The 21,304-nt window shown below is 40.4% G+C and overlaps 1 protein-coding gene across 2 annotated transcripts in view; it reads left to right on the top strand.

The window, feature by feature from the left end:
* mkln1 (muskelin 1, intracellular mediator containing kelch motifs) overlaps positions 1-21,304 on the top strand; it is a 148,250-nt gene that overhangs the window by 7,542 nt on the left and 119,404 nt on the right. For both annotated transcript variants that reach the window (XM_080207657.1, XM_080207656.1), the window contains exons 2-3: positions 12,840-12,909; positions 19,675-19,817. In XM_080207657.1, the coding sequence (XP_080063783.1) occupies positions 12,840-12,909; positions 19,675-19,817 (213 nt within the window). The remainder of the gene's footprint in view (positions 1-12,839; positions 12,910-19,674; positions 19,818-21,304) is intronic.

Below are 21,304 nucleotides of genomic sequence, written 5' to 3'. Positions count from 1 at the left end.
GCCCAGCTAGCACTAGTTAAGTAATTAAAATCAGGAATGCACGGGAGGTTAGAGTTGGAGGAGGAGACCTTGGAAGCTTGCAGTGTTGGGGGAAGCTAAAGGATGGTCTTTGGCTGCATTTTGGTTTTTTTTTGTATATGAATGGGGAAAGTAAAATATTTTGCCCAATTCCAAGTACTGATTTCTTGAGTTGGTCTGAGCAAAGACTGTAAACTCCACCCTGTAGGTGAGCTGCCCCCAGCCCAGCCATCCCAATCCTTGGCATTCTGCTACTGGAAGCCCAGGTTACTTGGTTATTCTAGTACATGTATTTCTTGTTCATCTTGAATTTCATGATCCTTTACATTTAGAAAGCTGAGACTCCATAGTGTACATTTAAACAGTTCTGAGACACAAAATCATGACCTTTTATGCAAGTTATACGCAAGCAATTTCATGGCTTCAAAGTAGGAATTTTTAATTGATCAACAAAATTTTGGGCTCTGAGTCTGGTATTTGTTTAAACCAGATAGCCATGAATATTTATTGACATTAGAATGGATCAGCTGTCTGGAGCGTGCACAAAAGCAATATCAATAGCCTTGCGTTTAGCCTCATTGCAATTTGTTGATAAGATTTCTTTGGGTGGTGCAATAACTTGGATCCTGAATTTGTACCACTGCGACCTGATTCAAATCTAACCAGACAGATGGGGTGAAGGTCTGCTCTGGCTGTAAGTATGTTGTACGTTGAGTAACAGACGTTTGGGCATTGTCAACCTAATTCTGAGTGAATGTGAAACAGCCCCACATTTGGCATTATGGTGGGCAATGGTTTAACCATTCACCGTAAGAAGTCTCACAATACCAGGTTAAAGTCCAACAGGTTTATTTGGTAGTAAACGCCACAAATAATTACTACCAAATAAATCTGTTGGACTTTAACCTGGTGTTATGAGACTTCTTGCACTGTTTTACTGCAGTCCAACGCCAGCACCTCCACATCTTAACCACTCACCATCAGGACTATGTAAAGCACAATCAGGTTTAATGACCATGAGTAAACCATTCAGCCCTTCAAGTCTGCAGTGGATTTTGATAGGGTCCTGCTGCCCCTTGGTGACAGTTGAAGTTAATTTCCACACTGACAGCCCCCAGCTCTTCCTCTGTTGTCTAGACTCCTCTGCATTACTTGTCTAACATCTAGTGTTGGATGAGCATAAATTTCCTTCAGCTAAGTATTGGAGAGGCCAAATTTGTTGTCTTCAGATCTGACAGAAACTTGATTTCCTAACCACTGAGTCTGTCCTTCCCCCAGGCAAAAGTTTCAAACTTCTGGTAATTTTACCTGACCCCAAGATCAGCTTTCTGTGCCATCACAATCATTACTAATTTCCACCTCTAACCCCAGCTGGCTCCCTGCCTTTAGTTCAACTACTGGTGAAATTTTCTTCTCTGCTTGATTGTTCCAATGCACTCCTGGCTGGCTTCCCATGTTCTACCATTCATAAACTTGAGGCCATCCAAACTCTGCGCATGTCCTAACTTGCACCAGGTCCTGTTCACCTATTACCATTATGTTTGCTTGCCTACTTTGGTTCCTGATTAAGTAACATCAAATTTAAAATGATCATCCTTGTTCCCTCATCCCTCCATTTCCTATCTGTAATCTTGTCCAGCTCGCAACCCACAGGCATTTGTGTTCATCCAATTCTGGCTTCTTGAGTATCTCTGATTTTCATCACCCTGTGTTCTTGGTGACTGTGCCTTCAGCTGTCAAGGCCAGAAGTCCTGGAATTACCCTGGTAAGCCTTTTCCTCTCTTTTCCTTTCTGTTTTCCTTTAACAGGATAACATAGTAATAGGAGCAGGAGATGATCAATGCCCTGTCGAATTTGCTCCACTATGCAATACGATCATGGATGGTTTTGGGTTTCAACTCCACTTTTCTGCCCATTCCTCATATCCCTTGATTTTCTGAGAGACCAGAAATATGTTCATTCCAGCCTTAAATATATCTAAAAGAGAAAATGCTGGAAAATCTCACACGTCTAGCAGCATCTGTAAGGAGAGAAAAGAGCTGATGTTTCAAGTCTAGGTTTCCCTTTGTCAAAGTTTAAATGTATCCACAAGCATTGAAATCACTTGGGTAGAGACTCCCAAAGATTTCCATCTGAGTGAAGAAGTTACACCTCATTCCTTATCCTGTGACTCTTCCCTCGTTTATAGATTCCACAGTGGAAACAATCTCTCAGCATCTACCCAATCAAGCCCTTTCAGAATTGTGTATATTTCACAAATTGCCCCTCATTCTCCTAAACTCTGAGATAATATAGAGACAATTAATTCAGCTTCTTATTGTAGCACAACCTCATCTTAGACTGTCCTTAAAATTTATTATTTTGGCCAAATGTTTGGACATCTCGGTGCAATGTCTCAAATGACTTGGTGTCCAATTTTGCTTTTTTTGTTTTCATTTTGTCTGATAATATCCCTGTGAAGCATGGAGTTATTTTACTGTGTTAACCACTTATTACATTAAAGGTACTTTATGAATATAAGATATTCCAAGGCACCTCATAGGCACATTTTAAAATGACACTGAGCCATCTAAGGAGATATTTGAGCAGATGACCAAAAGCCTGGTCAAAGAGAAAGGTTAAAGGAGAAAAGTATGGTTGAGAGATGGACAAGTATAGGGAGGGGGGTCCAGAACTTAGGGTCTTGGCACTTGAAAGCAGGATCACCAATAGGGGAGCAGTTTAAATTTGGGGTACTCAAGAGGCTATAATTACATCAGTCCAGACACTTTGGAGCATTGAATGACTGGAGGAGAATGCAGAGATAGAAACAAGACTATGGAGTGATTTGAATTTAAAAATCAAGACCTTGCTTGACTGTTGATCCATGAGCACTGGTAAAGGTGAATAGGACTTGGTGCGAGTACAGTCAGAAGATCTATAAAAATGTAAATTGGCAGCCTGATTTCAATAGGCCAGAGGATGGCAGGTGTGGGAAGTGGCTACAAAATGTCACATAGTTGCAATAGGGAATACTGTTGAGGTGGGGGTTGAATGGAGCTTTATTCTGCACTTAGTTGTATTTATCTGGGAGTGTTTGTGTGTCTGATAAATTAACCTCTTTCTCTCCATTGTCACCTCTTGCTATGAACCAAAAAAGAGACAGGAAAAATACTTTGGGGCTTTCATTGTTTTCTAGTTAGATAAATGAGTAACACTGGTGTATCTTAGTGTTGGATCATTGCAGACCTTCAGTGGAGTATATAGGTATCTTAACTCTTTCAAAGCATAATTACCTTTTGAATTATTCATGGAAAATAAATAAAATGATCCACTTGTTCAATGTAAATTCTCAGGTTCTAATTTCCTGTGGCACTAAGTTGAATCAAAATGTAAAATATTGACTTTGCAGTGGTCATTGCATAAACACGATGGGTGGGGCTGCAGAAATCATATGCGGCTCAGGTCACCCTTACCAGAATAGAATGTGTGTTAAGTAATTTTTAAATATAAACTAAGATTTAATGAAGTTGCTTAAACTTAATTGTTATTGATATAGTGTCACTGAAACTGCATGATCATGCACGTGTCCAAATAGAGTGGAGTTGAAAGTTTGACTGAAGATGGCCATGAAGCCGAATGTTAAAAGTGAAAAAGTAGCAGCAACACATTGGTGAGATGGGTTGGAGAGTTTAGTAGGAATTGGGGGCAAAGTGAAAAGGGCATGATAAGGGAAGAGGTTCTAGATTTGAAGCAAATAGAAGTCAGTGAGTTAATTCATGGATGAAAGGCATAGATTAGCAGTGAAGTTTATTCTTAATCTGTATTCTCAACCTTGAGTACTATTTTAAATTGCAATTTTACACTCTTTGGTTTATTCACCCCTTTATAAGCCAAAGCTAAAACTCAACCCTGGACCTCTAAGCTACAGCATCTTCTGAAGATAGCTCATTGAGGCAAAGGAACTTTAAAGAAGCACTGTTTTCAATTGAAAATTAGATTTCACTTTTGAATCATTTCAGAAAATACTTGAATGCCAGTCTGCTAATTGACAGTTGGAACTCAAATCATTTCTGGCAAATCAAATAATTGCATGCTAGGAAATTTGGGGTTCCTACACAAATCCAATGAATTATTTATTGAAGGAGCAGTAAGGCAGGTAATCACTAACATTAATGATGGTTTGGTTCTGTTGGCTTGTAATAATTTCAGGATGGTCTGTTAAATAGAGCTGATCTTTTTCCTCATGGCATGCACTTGTGTTTACTGTTCTCCCCAGAGGACAGTGTGGCCTTCACGCACTGCTACATACATATGTGCTAAAACGAAGGCAGCTTATGACTGTTATCTGAGCAGGCATCTCTCAGTAGAGACAGTAATATTGCCAAAATTCCAAAGGCAAGTGGAGTCTCAATTTTGAGTTATTTAAGCTCCCGGTTGCTACTGCAAACTTGTATTTAAGTATTATTTAGGAAGATATTCCAATATGCTTCATTGTGGAAGAAAGGAATGAATGTTAAATTTTACTAGGGTGCCTAGAGGCATCTGTAAACTTGTTTCAAAAATTGATTTAAGGAGATTTTTAAAGGCAGTGAGAGAAGTTAAAATCCAGAAGAAATTTAGTGAGGAGCAAGCTTGCAGAAAATTGGGCCAAGATATCTGATTACTCTGACAACAGTGGAAGGGGAAGTTTGAACAGAGAACCAGAATCAAAGCTTGGGTTACCATGAAAATAATGTAAGGCAATAGAAGGTCGGTGAAGTAGTGAAGAAGTTTGTTGATGAGTGGGAGTTTTATGTTAGTTTGGGGGTAGGGAGTTTGTGGGTTCGCGTGATTGGGTGACAGACATGCAGTGCTGAATTTCAGACAATTAAGTTGCGTTTATGGAGAATGAAAATCAGTAAGTTGAGGAGGAGAGCTTGTTGGTTAAGGGCTTTGAAAGTAGTAGAAGGGAAGTAGAGTTGATAATTTCAGCAGCCTACCCACTCCAAAGGCAAGAGACTCTTCTGTCATGATTTTTAGACATATTTTGGAAGAACTTTTAACATGGCAAGCTAGATAAGAGCTAACTTGTGGAGACTCAATGTTTTTTTTCTAATTCTATTTTGGTTAGAAGCTTATTTTTACTATTAAAAACAAAATGGCAGCATTTTGAGAGATGTTGCTCAGTTTTGATTTGAAATATGCATTGTATTAACTTGAACTCAATTTCTTTCCATTTGCCATGTTTTGTATATTTGATTGAAAATTAATAGTATATAGTAAAGTAATGGTTATAAATAAAGAGTGGGAAACATTTAAAGACACAATATGTTCCATTTAAAAAACAAAAACCTCAGCATGGGAGATTCATCATGGCTTGCCAACAAAGATTAAAAGAAAAGATTTATGTTATAAAGAATAGTAGTAAGCCTGAGGATTAGGACTGTTTCAGAAACCACCAAAATGTTGATTTAAAAAAGGCAAAAAATAGAATGAGAGTAAACTAACCAGAAATATAAAAAGATGGTGAGTATAGAAAAGGAGGGTAGCTAGAGTAAGCATTGGCCCCTTATTAGAGTCAGAGACAGGGAAAATGTGGCACAGTGGTTAGCAGTGCTGCGTCTCAGCTCCAACCTTGAGTGACTGTGTGAAGTTTGCATGTCTTCCCCGTGTCTCTGTGGGTTTCCTCCGAGTGCCCTGGTTTCCTCCCACACTCCAAAGAGGTGCAGTTTAGGTTGATTAGGCCATGCTAAGTTGCCCCCTAGTTTCAATCCTAGGGGATTGGCAAGGCAGATGCTGCTAAATTGCCCCTTGCTGGCAGGAGGATTGCCAGGCTAAATGCTGTGGAGTTACGGGAATAGGGCCCTGTGTGGGATCGTCAGTGCGAATCGTTGGTCTGAATGGCCTCCTGCACTGTCGGGACTCTGTGATTCTCTAGGGGTGGCACAGTGGTTAGCATTGCTGCCTCACAGCGCCAGGGACTTGGGTTCAACTCTGGCCTTGGGTGACTGTGGAGTTTGCATGTTCTCCCAACGTTTATTTGGATTTCCTCTGGGTGCTCCAGTTTCCTCCCATGCTCCAAAGATGTGTGGGTTAGATGGATTGGCCATGCTAAATTGCTCCTTAGTGTCAAGGGATTAGTAGGGTATATATGTTGTTGGTACGGGCTTAATGGGCCAAATGACCCATCACCTGTACTGTAAGGACTTATTGAAAATGATAATTGGTGAGGAATGAGGAAATAGCAGACATTGGAGAAATATGTTGTGCCTTTTTGACTGTGGATTGCAGAAATAGAATATAACCTAGGGACCAATAAGAGACAGGAACATAATTTCAGCAGAGGAAAAGTATTGAAGAAACCATTATGTTCTATATTCTTTGGCGTTTAGAAGAACATGAAGTGATCTCATGGCTGGATAGCGTGGACACTGAAGGATTATTTTTCCTGACTGGCAAAGATAGAACTTGGAGGTACACTTGGGCTAAGGGGCAGATCAGTTAGTACTGAGATCTTGCTCAAAGGGTTGTGAATCTTTGGAATACTCTGTCCCAGGGGGTTGAGGATGCTCCAGTTTTGAATATATTTAAGGTTGCAATGGTCTAAAAGCAAAATGCTGTGGATGCTGGAAGCTGAAATGAACAGTGAAAAAGTTTCTCCTCATCCCACTTGAATTCAGTCTTCAAATCAATCTTTCAACCACATAGCCCTTTTATCTTTTTGAAAGCTGCAATTTTAGTTATTGCTTTGTTTAAAGTATCTTGGGCTTCAAAATATGCATGCCGTACTTGTGTCACAGCTTTTTGTGTTGAACTGTTTGATTTCTATTCCTTAGCTGTTGCCAGGAGCAGTGAAGAATTTTGCTTCATCTCTACTGGAGGGGCTCCATTTCTTTTCAGTAGCTATACACGTATTGATCTAATTTTAACTATTTGATATTTGCTAAAATCTAAATATTTAGCTAAAGTATCTGTGCACAGAACCAAAAACAAGCAAGAGGAACTGGATGGAATCTTTTGCTTAAAATAATTGCTCTGGCATTACCCAGGAAAGCTGTTGAGTGAGCAAGATAACTGGGTTGAAAAGACATTTGAAATGTGTTTGGAGCGAAAAAGAGGTTGAGGGGTATTGAGCAGATGTATGGGATAGATTGGATTAGCTTAAGACAGTGGTTCTTGAATATTTAGTCCACTGATCCCTTCGACCAGCAGTCTCCAAACTCCGATCCGGATGCGGCCTGCTATGGGCTGTAGTTTAGAGACCCCTGCCTTAGACCAATGACATCATGAACCACCTTACCAGCCCTACAGGACCTCTTTTGCCAAAAAAAACCAGAATAAATGCGTTGGATGAGAGTCCCTTTGATAGACTGACAGTGATGTCTGGTTACAAGCTGGAAAGCTTCAGTTCCATCTTGGGCTCTGTGTTCAGTTGGTTCCTTTTCTCTCATTATCAGCCCCTGCAAGTGTTGGAAACCTGTTTGTTCAGTTGCATGTTGCAACAGTAATACAAACTTTGCTTAGGAACATATTGCTTGTGCTTCTGTTGACTCGTGACTCACATGCAGAAGTCACTCTGGTTGTGTCATGTCACTCAATTGCTGGGGCTGAGCGTTCTGGTCTGTTAACTTGCGTGGCCTTGGCTATGGTGTTGGCATGACAGTGAATTGCATTTTGGACCAGCCCGCTGACTACCTGGAAGCTCCTCTTGGACTGTCAGTAGTCTATGGACCCCCACATTGAGATCCACTGGCACAAGGGAACTACTCGGTCCACCTCATGGCTTTTTCCCTGACTAATTGTTGACATAAGGAAAACACTATCAGTGCCCAGAGTCCCTGGATTGCAAAGATTGATAGTAAAGTCAAGAACTGATGAGGAACAATGGGATTTTTTCAGGTCTACTTCACCATGTAGCACTGGAAAATCACAGAGAAACTGAAGATTGAGGTTTAATCAGTTGTTTTTGAAATAACTAGATTGCTGCTCAGTACTTCTTTTCGGTATTAACTGGGAATATGATTGAAAAAGAATGTTTGCTTTCAGGGATAAAGTCAATTTATAATGAACAGTAGTATGTTTATATTGTATGGAACTATACTGTTTAAATCAAATGTGCCATAAATTTTTAAGTTTCTCATCCTGGAGTGGTTGCACTGAATGTAATCATATAACTTGCAGTATTGCTGTCAGGCTTTTATAGTAAATGCTTTAAGTGTAAGTTGAAGTACTCATGTCACTGTAGGCTGGAAGTAAATGCAATGGTATTGTGTTTTATCGGAGTAATATACAGTGAATGTTTTGCTACTGTGCAACTTGAGTGCCAGAATAACTTGAAATCTATTCATGACTTGATCCTGTTGCCTGCAGGAACCTGACCTGACCCTGGTCTCAGACAGCAACTGCCCTGAACCTGCTGCAGCCAAGTTCTTGGCAGGTTAGCTGCAAGATCAGCTATTTCAACATCAGCAGATCCTGTCGGCAGCAGCTTGTCCCATTGGAAATTAGAGACTTGACTTTTGGTAGAATTAGCTCCTGCCAACGAGATCATCTGGTGCTGGAATGAACAGCTGATCTTGCAGCTAATCTTTGAGAATTCTTGGCTGGCATGTTGGGTCCTGTCCTACTCGAGAGCAGGTTGCTGCTTTTTTGGTCATTATTTTCAGCTTTACAAACTCAGTTATCAATATGTTCAGTAATGGGTGCCAAGAGGAAATTGCGTGTGAAACTGACTGGTCGGTGACGTCTAAAATGTGACCAGTGCATTGTGCATGCATCAGGATCTTTCAGCACTTTTTGCCTGGGTCTTGCAATTATGTCACGTGAATTAAACTTGCATTATTCTTGCTGATTATCCTTTTCAAATAATGTTTGCAGAGCGGCTCTGTTGCCAATAATCTTCGACTATACAAAATACCCTCAAGTCATAGCAGAATGTTGCAGCTCACATTGTGCAATCTGAGAAGAAATTCTGAAGCCCCTGATAGAAGGGCTGCCTGAAATATTTTGTATTGGTATGGATCATAACCAATACAATAGGAAGGTTTAATCATAAATCTAATAGCAACCAATTGAAAGAATTGTAAGCTAGTTTGAAAATTGCAGACATGAGGATTTTACGGTTAGTGCTGCAGCACAGTGACTAACAGCCACATCTCCATCCTGTCCTAAATGTAATTTGCGGGTTAAACTTTTGAAAGGTTGATCATTATTGTCCTTTTAATTTAATTGGGGAAATCAGACACTATCTGATCTGGCAAATAACCCCATAACTTTCTCAATAACAGATTTGAAAAGCTAGAGACAGTAATATTATCCAGCAAAAGCTTGGTTGACTCAGTGTGGTTTCAAGAAGCTCTTACAAAATTGAAGTCAGTGCGAATTCGTTGGTGTCACATTGAGAACAAACGTGGTTGCCAACCATCTCAGCCAAAGGAAATTGCTTTAGAAGGACCTCAGGGTAGTATCTTAGGTCCAGCTATCTGCCTTTAAATACTTGTCCCCTGGCAATAAGTCAGAAGTGAGGATGCATACTGATGTTTGTGAAGTGTTTCATACTATTGGATGGCAACATTCATGCTTTGGCTGGCAAGTAGCAAGTCACATTTCTGCCACACAAGTGTCCAGCACTGGTCATCTCCAACAAGAGATAATCTAACCATCTGCCCATTTCTTTCAATGGTATTACCATTACTGACTAGCCCACCATCAGTATCCTGGGAGTTACATTGACCAGAAATTTAACTGGATCAGTCATATAAATGCTGTGGCTGGGAAATCTTCAGTAATTAAACTCATCTAACTCCCCAGAGCTTACCTACTACAAGGCACAAGTCAGGAGTCTGATGGAATACTCTCCATTTGCCTGGGTGAGTGCGGCTCCAACCACATTCAAGAAACTTGACAGCATCTAGGATAAAGTAACCTGCTCAGTTACCTCATCCGCCACCTTAAACATTCATTCCCTCTATCACTGACTCTGTGGCAGCAGTGTGTACCATCTATAAGATGCATTACAGCAATTTGCTAACCCTCCTTCGCCAGCACCTTCCAAATCCATGATCTCTACCACTAAAGAAGGGCAGAATACATTTGAACCTGAGAACGTGCAAATGCGAGCTAGGAGCAGGCCAGTTAGCCTTTGAGCCTGCTCCACCATTTGTTTCCCCATGGCTGTCTGACTATGGCCTCAACTGTACTTTCCTTCTTGCCCTTATACCCTTTGCACTCCTTGTTAATCAGTAATTTTTTTACTCAGCTGCAGAAGTATTCAATGACCCTGCTTCCATCACTCTGGGGAAGAGAATTCCATGAATGGACAATCTTTGAAGAGAAGAATTCTCCTCCTAGCCATCGTAAATGGGAGGCCCCTTATTCTTAAACAGTCTCTCCTGGTTCTGAAATCTCTCATGAGGGGAAACAACCTCAGCATCCACCCTTTCAAGTCCCTTCAGGATTTTTTATGTTTCAAGATCACCTCTCATTCTTCTGAACTCCATTGGATATAGACGCAACCTGCCCATCCATCCATCATGAAATAACACCAACCATCAGTTGAGCAAACCTCTGAACTGCTCTCAATGCAATGGTATCCTTCAAGTAAAGGGATCAAAACTGTCCAGAAACGCTTTTCACAGTTGTATGGGGTGCATGGGATCACCACCTGCAAGTTCCTATCGAAGCCATACATCAACTACATCACTGTTCCTTTATTGTCATTGGGTGAAAATCCTGGAACTCCCCCCTAATAACACAGTGGGCGTACCTACATTGGATGGACTGCAGCAGTTGAGGTGGCTCACCACTACTATGTCAAGCTCAGTTGGGGATGGGTGACAGTTGCTGGACTTGCTAGCGATACTCAAATCCTGTAAGTAAATGAAAAGCAATTTGTTAAAAAAAAACTCGCCTTATGTCAAGAAACTTGTGTGTAATCAACTTATCGGGAAGCATGAGTGAAGCCTATTCAGGCCTTAAAGCTAGCCAAAGTTCCTGCTGTGTTTGGCTTCATCTTCTATACCGATTTTAAAAACAAGCTTTCATTGCCTAATTCTTGCTGTGTTTAACTTTTTGCATTAAGTCATTGAAAAGATTGATGAACATACACAATGATAGGGGCCTCATGTCCTGGTTAGTATCCTGGTCAGTATCCTGTTACATTGTCATCTCAGCAACCTTTCTATCCTATCGGTTCTCTTGCCACACTGTGGTGTCACTGTGATGGAAAGGTAATATCTGCATGCATATGGGTCAAACCAATTTTGGTTTACTTCCTGCTTAACAATAATTGGTTGTTCTATCTTGATACTTTATCAAAATAATGGTTAAATATGCACTTTTCTTTCAGCATGCATGTTTTAGCTGAAATAAGAACGAATAGCTTACAGGCACTAATTAGTTGAGGCAGAAATAGGCATACTATGGCTGTCAACCATTATTGAAGTCAAGCTAGTTGCTTGTTTAATTTCTACCTGAACTTTTACTGTGAAGCCATGAATAACATTCAATCTTAAATCAAATCCATAGTAAGTGTAATTGTGTTATCATTTGGATTTGCCTTGAGACTGACCATTTGGCTACTGAAAATCTGAGCGTATATGTACCTCTCATTCATTGTGTCCTAATTTTACCATTCCATTCTCCATTGTTAACTTAAAACCTCCCTTTCAAAATTAGAATTGCTTCTGCAGAGGTTAAGTGCACTCTCTACGGTGATCTAGAGTCTTAAAGTCTAATTAATCCAATTCTAGTCAACTTCAAAAGAGGACAGATTGTTACATGAATGTATTCACTGAGCTTGTTCTTTATACAAATGGAATGACTGGTTGGGATTTTACAATTGATTACCTTCTGTTTTCCTTCCAATCACATCGTGGAAAGTTGTTTGTATTCTTGCACAACAGTCCCTGAATTGGAGCAATTTATTCCTAGGTTCCTGCCATTGTAGTAGTGCCTGCTTGGAAATGCCCAAAATTGATGGCTATATTGAGTTGTTGCCCTATCCCTCACCTGCAGTCAAGAATTTGTGTGGGGACTGTCTGCTGGAATTGTAAATGTCTAGAATTTGCATCATGACTAAATGAATATGTATTGCACAATGGAGCATTGTATTTGACATTGTAATATGAAAGGCCAACCCTCTTGATCAAAAATAAATTGAAGTCTAAGATTTCTTTCTAGTCCTACAATCTGACAAACTGAAATTAATTGAAATCTTGAAGCAGATGTCAGCTCCCTGGATTCGGCTTTGGTGAGGACGTTTAGAAAGTTGCAGGATTTTGATTTTTCTGCGCAGTGGACTGACGTAGGAGACAAACGGTGGGCAAATGAATGGTGTGGATCTTTCTTTGTGCCATCTGGCGTTCCCTGCCCAGTGGGCACCACGGGGACTGAGGTGTTTTAGCAACCCTGTTAATCACACTTTGCTTTTATGTTGTCAGTTTCCTTTGCAATTTGTATTTTTATTTGATGGGGAGTATTCCTCAAATCTCTTGATTTGTCCCTTAGTTTGTTTAATTTAGCTTAATTGTTTCAACCTAAAATAGGGTATTGAGATACCTGGTAAGGCCAGGAATGTAATGTTAATTGTCTTTATTCATGTCACAATTTGTGTTTTTCTTTCAGTTTGTATGGTGCTGTAAAAGCCCCTCCACAAGAACAAATTATCTTGCAATTTCAGTTAAATGTGATGCATTCAGACATTGACTCTGCAGATATCTTGATCTAAGCAGAATCTTGTATAGATGAGGGAATTATTAAGGAATCCTTTTAATGCTGTCAGACAGGACTGAAGGGATTACACCAGTTAAGGGAAAGGAGATTGACTGAAGAACTAACAAAGATATTGTGCTTTCTTTCAGGAATATTTTGGTGGATAAACCTCATGACCAGTCTTCAAGGTGGTCCTCTGAAAGCAACTATCCCCCTCAGGTGAAGGACTTATCATTTCTTTGTTTTTAAGTCTCCCATGTATAATTAATTTTGGATAATTCCTTCTCTTGCATTAACCCTTTAAAGCTGATGCACACTATTGCTAGGGGGCACAGCCTCAAGATAAAGGGGAGGCGGTTTAGAACGGAGTTGAGGAGGAACTTCTTCACTCAAAGGGTGGTGAATCTCTGGAATTCTCTGCCCGTTGAAGTGGTGGAGGCTGCCTCGCTAAATATTTTTAAGAAGCGGGTTGATGGGTTCTTGATAAGAGAGGGGATTAAGGGTTATGGGGAGAGGGCGGGAAAGTGGAACTGAGCCACAACAGATCAGCCATGATCTTATTGAATGGCGGGGCAGGCTCGAAGGGCTAGATGGCCTACTCCTGCTCCTATTTCTTATGTTCTTATGTTTCACAATGTATATTGTGTTTTAATTGAAGTGAGGAATACATTTCTTTCTTTTCAATCTGTTCAACCCTGCTGCTGGTATTTAGCAGTTGCAACACTTACATTTTTGTGTGACTGTAGTTATGAGCCTAATCCTAAAGCCCTGAGCTATTACTTGTGTGTGACTTTATCGCATTCAAAAACCTTTGTGAATGTCTTCCCATCCCTTAGTAGCTGAGTCTGTCCAATGGCAATTTGAAGGTGGTTGCATGAAGTTAAAATAATTTCAATTGCAACCACATTGATTTACTCCATTTATATCTTGGAAACATTATTAGAGAGATATTTTATGCTCCATAAACTGGGATGATTGCAAAGAAGCTGCTGAATACACCATCATGCATTCCCAGATTTCACTTCATCATTAGTGATAAGTCCTCCCAATGGCTTGGCCTTACTGATGGGAATTCCTCTATAAGCTTCTGCCTCGCCTTCTCTTTTTTGGCTCTTAATGTAAAGAAAAACAGAAGTGCTTTGCAATCAGTTGGGGTAACTTCAGTTTAATTTCCTGCAAGTGAAGGTCCATTGGATACTAAATCTAATTCTGACATTTGTACCCGATAGTGCTCCTAACAACAAATGTAAGATTCAGTCATTATTGGTGATTTTGAGAACTTCTTATGGTAAAATTAACTTTTTGCTGACATATCTGGTCTATTGTCAGACTGTTTACAATTCTACGGAATATGCATTTGTGCACTTCTGCCATGATGTATATATGCAGATATATGGAATAGAATGAGAAGTTTATTGTATTTTACAGATGCACCCTTGTTTTCATTACTGTTGACAATTTAAAATTATGTAATTATCTGAGGATGGACTTGCTCTGCTGAGCTCTGGCTTGAGGTGATGATGGGGCAAAAGTGGGGCATAACCGAATGTGTGGGTTTGTTAGGTTCGGTTGAAAACAGATGTCAGCAAAGGAATTGGGTCATGGATTGTTCATTTATAGAAATTTTAGCATACCCCCACAGATACATGATTAGCTGCCCCCTCTTAAAGGGAGCATATCACTGGTGTTGTCTGAGGCTTAACCAGTCACAGTTTATTCAAAATCATGGCATTAACTTCCACATGTGCATTAATGATGCCCAGCTCTATCTCACTACCCCCCTCTCTTGCCTCTATGTTGTCAGCCTGCTTGTTTTACATTTGATTCTGGGTAAGGTGCAGTGTTCGCAATTAAGTACAGAGCAAAGAAGCCATTGTCTTCATCTGCTGTCACAAACTCTTGTCATCGATGCCATCCAGATCTCCCATCATTGTTTCATACTGAATTAGCATGTTCACATCCTTGTCTTCCAGTTTGTTTCTGAGGTGAGCTTCTAAACCATATCTTCTCCATCTTCAAAGATCACTTCTACTTTCCTTAACTTTGCAGACTCATTAGTTCAGTGCTCTTCCTTCCAGAGAAATCAATTCATGCAAAGTTCTGCTGCTAGTAGCCTAACTCACATCAAGTTCCATTCACACATTTGCATTTGATTGCATTTTGAGGTGGGAGGAATTTGTTGTTGTACCTTTTCCTGATAGTTTTTATATGTTGTAAGCCCATATCATGGAAAGTAAGTGAATTGTACAGACAAATTAAAAATGTTAAATGACCTTTGGATGTAAAATGGAGCAGAAATTTCAGGACCAAGAGTAATGCAGATTTATTGCTTTGATATAGGATGTGAATCAAATGGACTGCAGCTTTCCACAATTTATTTAGCTGGAAATTTATGAAAAGTGTTGCAGTATGTTGAAGAAATTTGCATTACTTAAAAACAGCAAAGGATTTTCAGTACTATGGAATGAAATATGAAATTCAATCAGTGTAATTTCTAACAATGTTGTTCTGTTGCCTGCTTGTGATCTATAATGCAGGAGATACTATTGCTTTGGTGGCAGTTTTTAAAGAGTACCACATACTGTTGTGTGCATCAATATTTTATACTTTGTTATGTCCAAATCTTTGCTTGGTTTGCAATGTATAGGACTTTAATTAACAATTCCTCTATTACAGCTATTACATATTTTATATTGGGGACTAGATTTATTTAAATTTACAGTCAAAAGAAAATTATAAGACGCCTAAAAATGTTCATGAATGGTTGCACGCTCCTGGTGCAGTGAAGATTTGAGATGTTTGAGGACAGATGAATGATCAGATCCTGTTAGGACTCTGAGCCTTGTGCATTGCATATCCACTGCTCCCACAGAAGGAACTGAAAGTAGAGGTCAGATGAACTGTGGGTATATATTTGTGAATGCTGATCCACAGAGGAACCAAGTCTCAAAAAGGAGAGCTGTGCAGAAGCAGAGGGCAATCTACTCCTTTTCCCAACATCTGACTCTAGGCACTCCAAAGGTGTCATTTAGGCCTTGCCATTGAGATTTGATCCATTTCCCCTCATCAGAGAAACCGTAACAACGGGGTGATGTGCCCATTGTACATTTATTGAGCCAAGTAATCAAGTAACCACTGTTACTACCCGCTCAACCGGGCTAAAAGAGAAGACCAACCAAACAAGGCTAGATATCTAAGAATGAGCTAACCACATCCAGTTGTGCACTAGAACGTAATTCCCCCACACCAGCTGCAGCAGAACGTAATTCCCCCACACCAGCTGCAGCAGAACGTAATTCCCCCACACCAGCTGCAGCAGAACGTAATTCCCCCACACCAGCTGCAGCAGAACGTAATTCCCCCACACCAGCTGCAGCAGAACGTAATTCCCCCACACCAGCTGCAGCAGAACGTAATTCCCCCACACCAGCTGCAGCAGAACGTAATTCCCCCACACCAGCTGCAGCAGAACGTAATTCCCCCACACCAGCTGCAGCAGAACGTAATTCCCCCACACCAGCTGCAGCAGAACGTAATTCCCCCACACCAGCTGCAGCAGAACGTAATTCCCCCACACCAGCTGCAGCAGAACGTAATTCCCCCACACCAGCTGCAGCAGAACGTAATTCCCCCACACCAGCTGCAGCAGAACGTAATTCCCCCACACCAGCTGCAGCAGAACGTAATTCCCCCACACCAGCTGCAGCAGAACGTAATTCCCCCACACCAGCTGCAGCAGAACGTAATTCCCCCACACCAGCTGCAGCAGAACGTAATTCCCCCACACCAGCTGCAGCAGAACGTAATTCCCCCACACCAGCTGCAGCAGAACGTAATTCCCCCACACAAACGACACAAGGAACACCAATGACAAAGAAAATTAGCCTGTCTTTTTCAGAATAAATGATCTGTCTGTGCTTTCATAGGAAACCAGCAAGGATTCCTTAATCCCAAAATAACACAAATGCAGAAGGAAAACACGACCCTAATTGTTCTCGGGGAACTTCTTCACCCACAACTCGGACTTGGAAGGCAATGTCAACCATCTCTATACCAAACCAGCTACGTGCCACCCAGCTGTGAATAAAGTGAAGGATAGTAAAAATTGTGTCAATGCAAGGATTACAGCATCTAGAAAAAAAAATGGATTAATGCTGCACAACCTTCATGTCATGCAACCAACTTAGCATAGTCCTCAATGGAAGGATGGAGACCCATAAACAATCCCCATAGAAGGAACTATCTTGGTATTGCAAACCCAAAATTTAGTACCTGAAGCAGGCTGGGCAGACTCTTCCACCCACTCCGATTCCCCCGGTATCAATCATCAAAACCAAGATTGAATGCAAATGGAAATCTGTGTGAGCCTGCAGCCTTTCTTGTTCCATGTTAGGAGCACAATGGTGCATGAATACCATGAAAAAGAAAAATTAGGCAATCTTAATTTTCGCACAATAACAAGTGACAAACGCCTCTGTACTCGTATATCCCGTGTCTGGATAAAGGACAATATCGCAATCAGGAGTATAATCACCGGGTCACAAAGTTTAGGATTAATGACCAACTGCAGGATCATATGACCTCGGAGCTTGAAAGGGCTAAAACCATGACAGGATCATCAAGCAACACTCAAAATCCATCCAGACTTTCATCAAAACTTCTGCACCTCCGCCACGATGTCATCCAGAAGCTCCAGTGAAGAAAACCTTAGACCCCAGCAGGTAGAGAGGACCCGACATGTAAACTACCTCTAACCCTTCTCAATGAATACAGAGGACAAGACAACACAAGGCCAGTGACTGGAGTCTTCGACTGACCCCAGACCTCAAAGACTGGATACAATGTGCTTCACCGAACTTAAGTGCCTGGCCTTGAAATCAAGATTGTGAAAATATGACAGCTGGTGGAATTTGAATTCAGTTTAAAAAAAAATCTGGAATTAAGAACCTACTGATGACCATGAAACTGTTGTCAATTGTCAGAAAAACCCATCTGGTTCACTAATGTCCTTTAGGGAAGGAAATCTGCCTTTCTTACTGGTTTGGCCTACATATGAGTCCAGAGCCACAGCAATGTGGTTGATCTTAAACTGCCCCCAGGCAACTAGGGATGGGCAATAAATGCTGGCCGGGCAATAAGTGCTGGCCAGCCAGTGAAGCCCATGTCCCAAAAATTAATTAAAAAAGAAATTCAGCAGGAAATTCATCCCCAGCTCCTCTCTGGAGATGGGTCATACAGGTGCTTCTCCTCTGGCCCCAACTTCCTGAATCAGTCAGGATATTCGACATACCATGCAGCTGAATTTCCAAGAACTGAGGGTGAGCCTTTACCAAGGAAACTGCCCCCTCGATTCTCTTTTCCACTTTATCCGTCCTCTTTTAGATATCTCAGCTTGTCGATAAAAATCTGTGCTGAGGAACCGTGACTGTTGTCCGCAACTTCACTTATAAAGGTGGCCATTATCTCGATGCCGACAGCATCACTTAAGCAAAGGCCCACTCATCAGCGAAGCCGTCACTGCAAACTGAGCCTCATCCCAGCTGTCTCCTACCGCCTTAATCAAACAAGGATTTTTTTGACTTGATTTTGATCCATTTTGCCAAAATTCAGCCAGGATCTTCCAGGACCAAGCACAGATTATACGTACACGCACCAGGATCAAATAATTATCAGTGTGCACAGGGATAAAAAACAGATTAAAAGCGGAATAGCACCAAAGCTCATGGAATTGCAGCCGCTCCAAAGCTTTCATCATGTGACCCCCCAATCAGGACTTTTTAAATGGACTGTATGTGGGATTTTTAAAAACAAGCCCTACTGTAAACACATTTAACTGATGTATTCTGTAATTAGTAAATCTGTTTGAAGTTGAATGCTTACTCCCTTATAACTGTTGTACCTTTTGTTCATTTTGTTTTTCAATAATTTGTGTAATTTTCTCAATTTTCTACTCTGCCATTTTGTGGTAGAAACAAAATGACGAATTTGAGTAGATATCAATGCAATTAAATCTAAACTCATTTTACTTTAGAAAGTACATTAATCTGGGAGACATGGAAATTCAATGCTTGACTTCACCTTGATTTGTTTTACTCACTAATAAAAGCTGATAATACTGGGAGCTGGTATAAAATTAGCAATTGTAAATTTTCTAATTGCTGATAGCAGAGACACTAACTACAAAAGGCAGACATCTCTTCTAGAAATTTAGACTTCCAGGTTTGGCAGGATCCTTGTGTTTTCATCTGACTGCAGAGCCAACGTTAAGTTAAACCCCAGTTTTCTTTGCACATTTAAGCCAAACACTACATACCATTCTCCAGATGTGCCAAACGCCATGTTTGTTGACAAGTCTATAACCTCTGCATCCTATCTCCCAGTATGCAGTTGGTTTGTTATTGAGTTTAAATTGATAGTCACAACCAGATCTTCATTAGTATTGTGTGCCCATCTGTTATATTTCTAACACCAAATTGAATTACCTGCATTAAATATAGTCTGTAGCTCTTGAGCATTTACTTAATATTTCAAAGATTAGGGTCAAACAGACTCATCTAATAGTTAACACAAGCTCAATACCCTGTGCTTTTATAACTTCCCTATTCCCAAGTCCGTTCTTGATCCATCTAGCTAAAATGCCATTGATCCTGTGTGCTTTCAACCATAGAAGCTGTGTCATGGAACTTCACCAAGTCTCTTCTGAAATGCAAAACATTTTATGCTCAACAGAAAGCATTGATAGCTGTTCTTTGTGTTAACCATTTCAAGGAATTTCATTCTGTTTAAAACAGTGATTTGTCAATTTTTAAACCATAATGATTATTCTTTTGCTCAACATTTTTTGTTTTATTTTTAAACAAACACTTATGCCAGCATTGTTATTTGATTTGTATTCCTGATTATCACTTACCATTGAAACCAATTACATAAGTTCTCTCATAATTATTCTTGACCTTACTGCATTGTTTGATTATTTTTCTCCAGTACTTGATTCTGAAACTTGAGAGGCCTGCAATAGTTCAGAGCATTACCTTTGGCAAGTATGAAAAGACCCACGTCTGCAACCTGAAGAAATTTAAAGTTTATGGGGGAATGAGTGAAGAGAACATGACTGAACTGCTGTCAAGGCAAGTGATAACAGTGGCGTCATGATCCTAATTGCTTAGCCTGTTGTTTGCTTCCGTGGTTAACTGTTGTAAGTTTACTCGGGAGGTTTTGCAAATCAAATCAATCACTCTGCAGATGACTGATAAACTGTTAATTCACTTTAAGATGTCCAAATTGACAAGTCATCTTGAATGCCTTCACTGTTTAATTAAAATCACTTTCTGGTATCTATTTGTATAGTTGGATTTTTTTTTTGTTGGCAGCAGTTTTTGCAACGGTCTCTGGTCTACCTGTGCTCTCTCCCTGCTTCTTTCCACCCAGACTTTAATGTCCAGTGCCTGGATTTTTGGTACTTAAGGATTTGGATTGTCATGTGTGGAACAAATAATGGATTGGTTGATTTGAACTGAGACCTAAGGTGGAACACCAGTTCTTGGACAGGATGAAGGCATTGACCAGTATCTTCCTATTGGACATTTGATTTCCTTGATTGTGTTAGGACTGTTGTTCACTCTGAGCCAGTTGTCTATGGCAAATGTATACTTGGTAATCTGTACTTGCTGCAATGACAGTCATGTTTTTGTGTGAGTGCTATATGGTATTGCAGAAAAGAACTCTGAATTATAAATGCCTCCACAAATTTGTTTGACCACATCTTGAATAGTGTGCAGTGTGGCCTCTTTATTCAAGGATGGATGCAAATGTATTGGAGGTAGTTCAGAGGAGGTTTACTAGATTGATACTTGGAATGAGCAGGTTGCCTTGTGAGGAAAGGTTAAACAAACAGGGTTTTTTGTACTGGAGCTTAGAGGAGTGAAGTATACAAGATCCTGAGTGATAACAACAAGGTGGATGTGGAAAGGATGTTTCCTCGTGTGTGTGTGCGTGTGTGTGTCCAGAGCTATGGGCATTGTTTTAAAATTAAAATACCCTTCTGGGACAAAGATGAGAAGAAATTTTTTCCTTGGTTAGTCACTTTGGAACTCTTTGTTTCAGAGGCGGTAGAGGTGGGGTAGGTAGATTCTTGTTAGACTTGTACTCTCTAGAGTTTAAAAGAATGAGAGGAGATCTAATTGAGGCATATAAGATGCTAAAGGGGATTGACAGGGTAGATGTAGAGAAGATGCTTCCTTTTGTATGAAAATCTTGAATGAGAGTCATACTTTTAGGATAAGAGGTGGCAGATTTAAAACAGATGAGGAGAAATTACTTCTGTCGAAAGGCCATAAATCTGTGGAATTCACTACCCCAGAGTGTAATAGATGTCAGGACAGACCTTTAATTACTCATGTGTTGAAGGATTATGAACAATGGATAGGAAAGAGGAGTTGAGGCCAAGATGAGATCAGCCACGATGGTATTGAATGGAGGAGTGGGCCCCAGGGGCTGAATTTCCTATTGCTGCTCCTCATTCCTATGGTTTTATGTTCATAAGAGAAACAGTGATTATCGGGGTAGATGGGAATATGGAATTTGAAACAGATCAGACCTGACCTTGAATTTGAGG

Source organism: Carcharhinus amblyrhynchos, chromosome 19 (assembly GCF_965287045.1).
Source record: "Carcharhinus amblyrhynchos chromosome 19, sCarAmb.v2.hapA, whole genome shotgun sequence".
Classification (NCBI taxonomy): Eukaryota; Metazoa; Chordata; class Chondrichthyes; order Carcharhiniformes; family Carcharhinidae; genus Carcharhinus; species Carcharhinus amblyrhynchos.
This window is presented reverse-complemented; position numbering and strand designations above follow the sequence as displayed.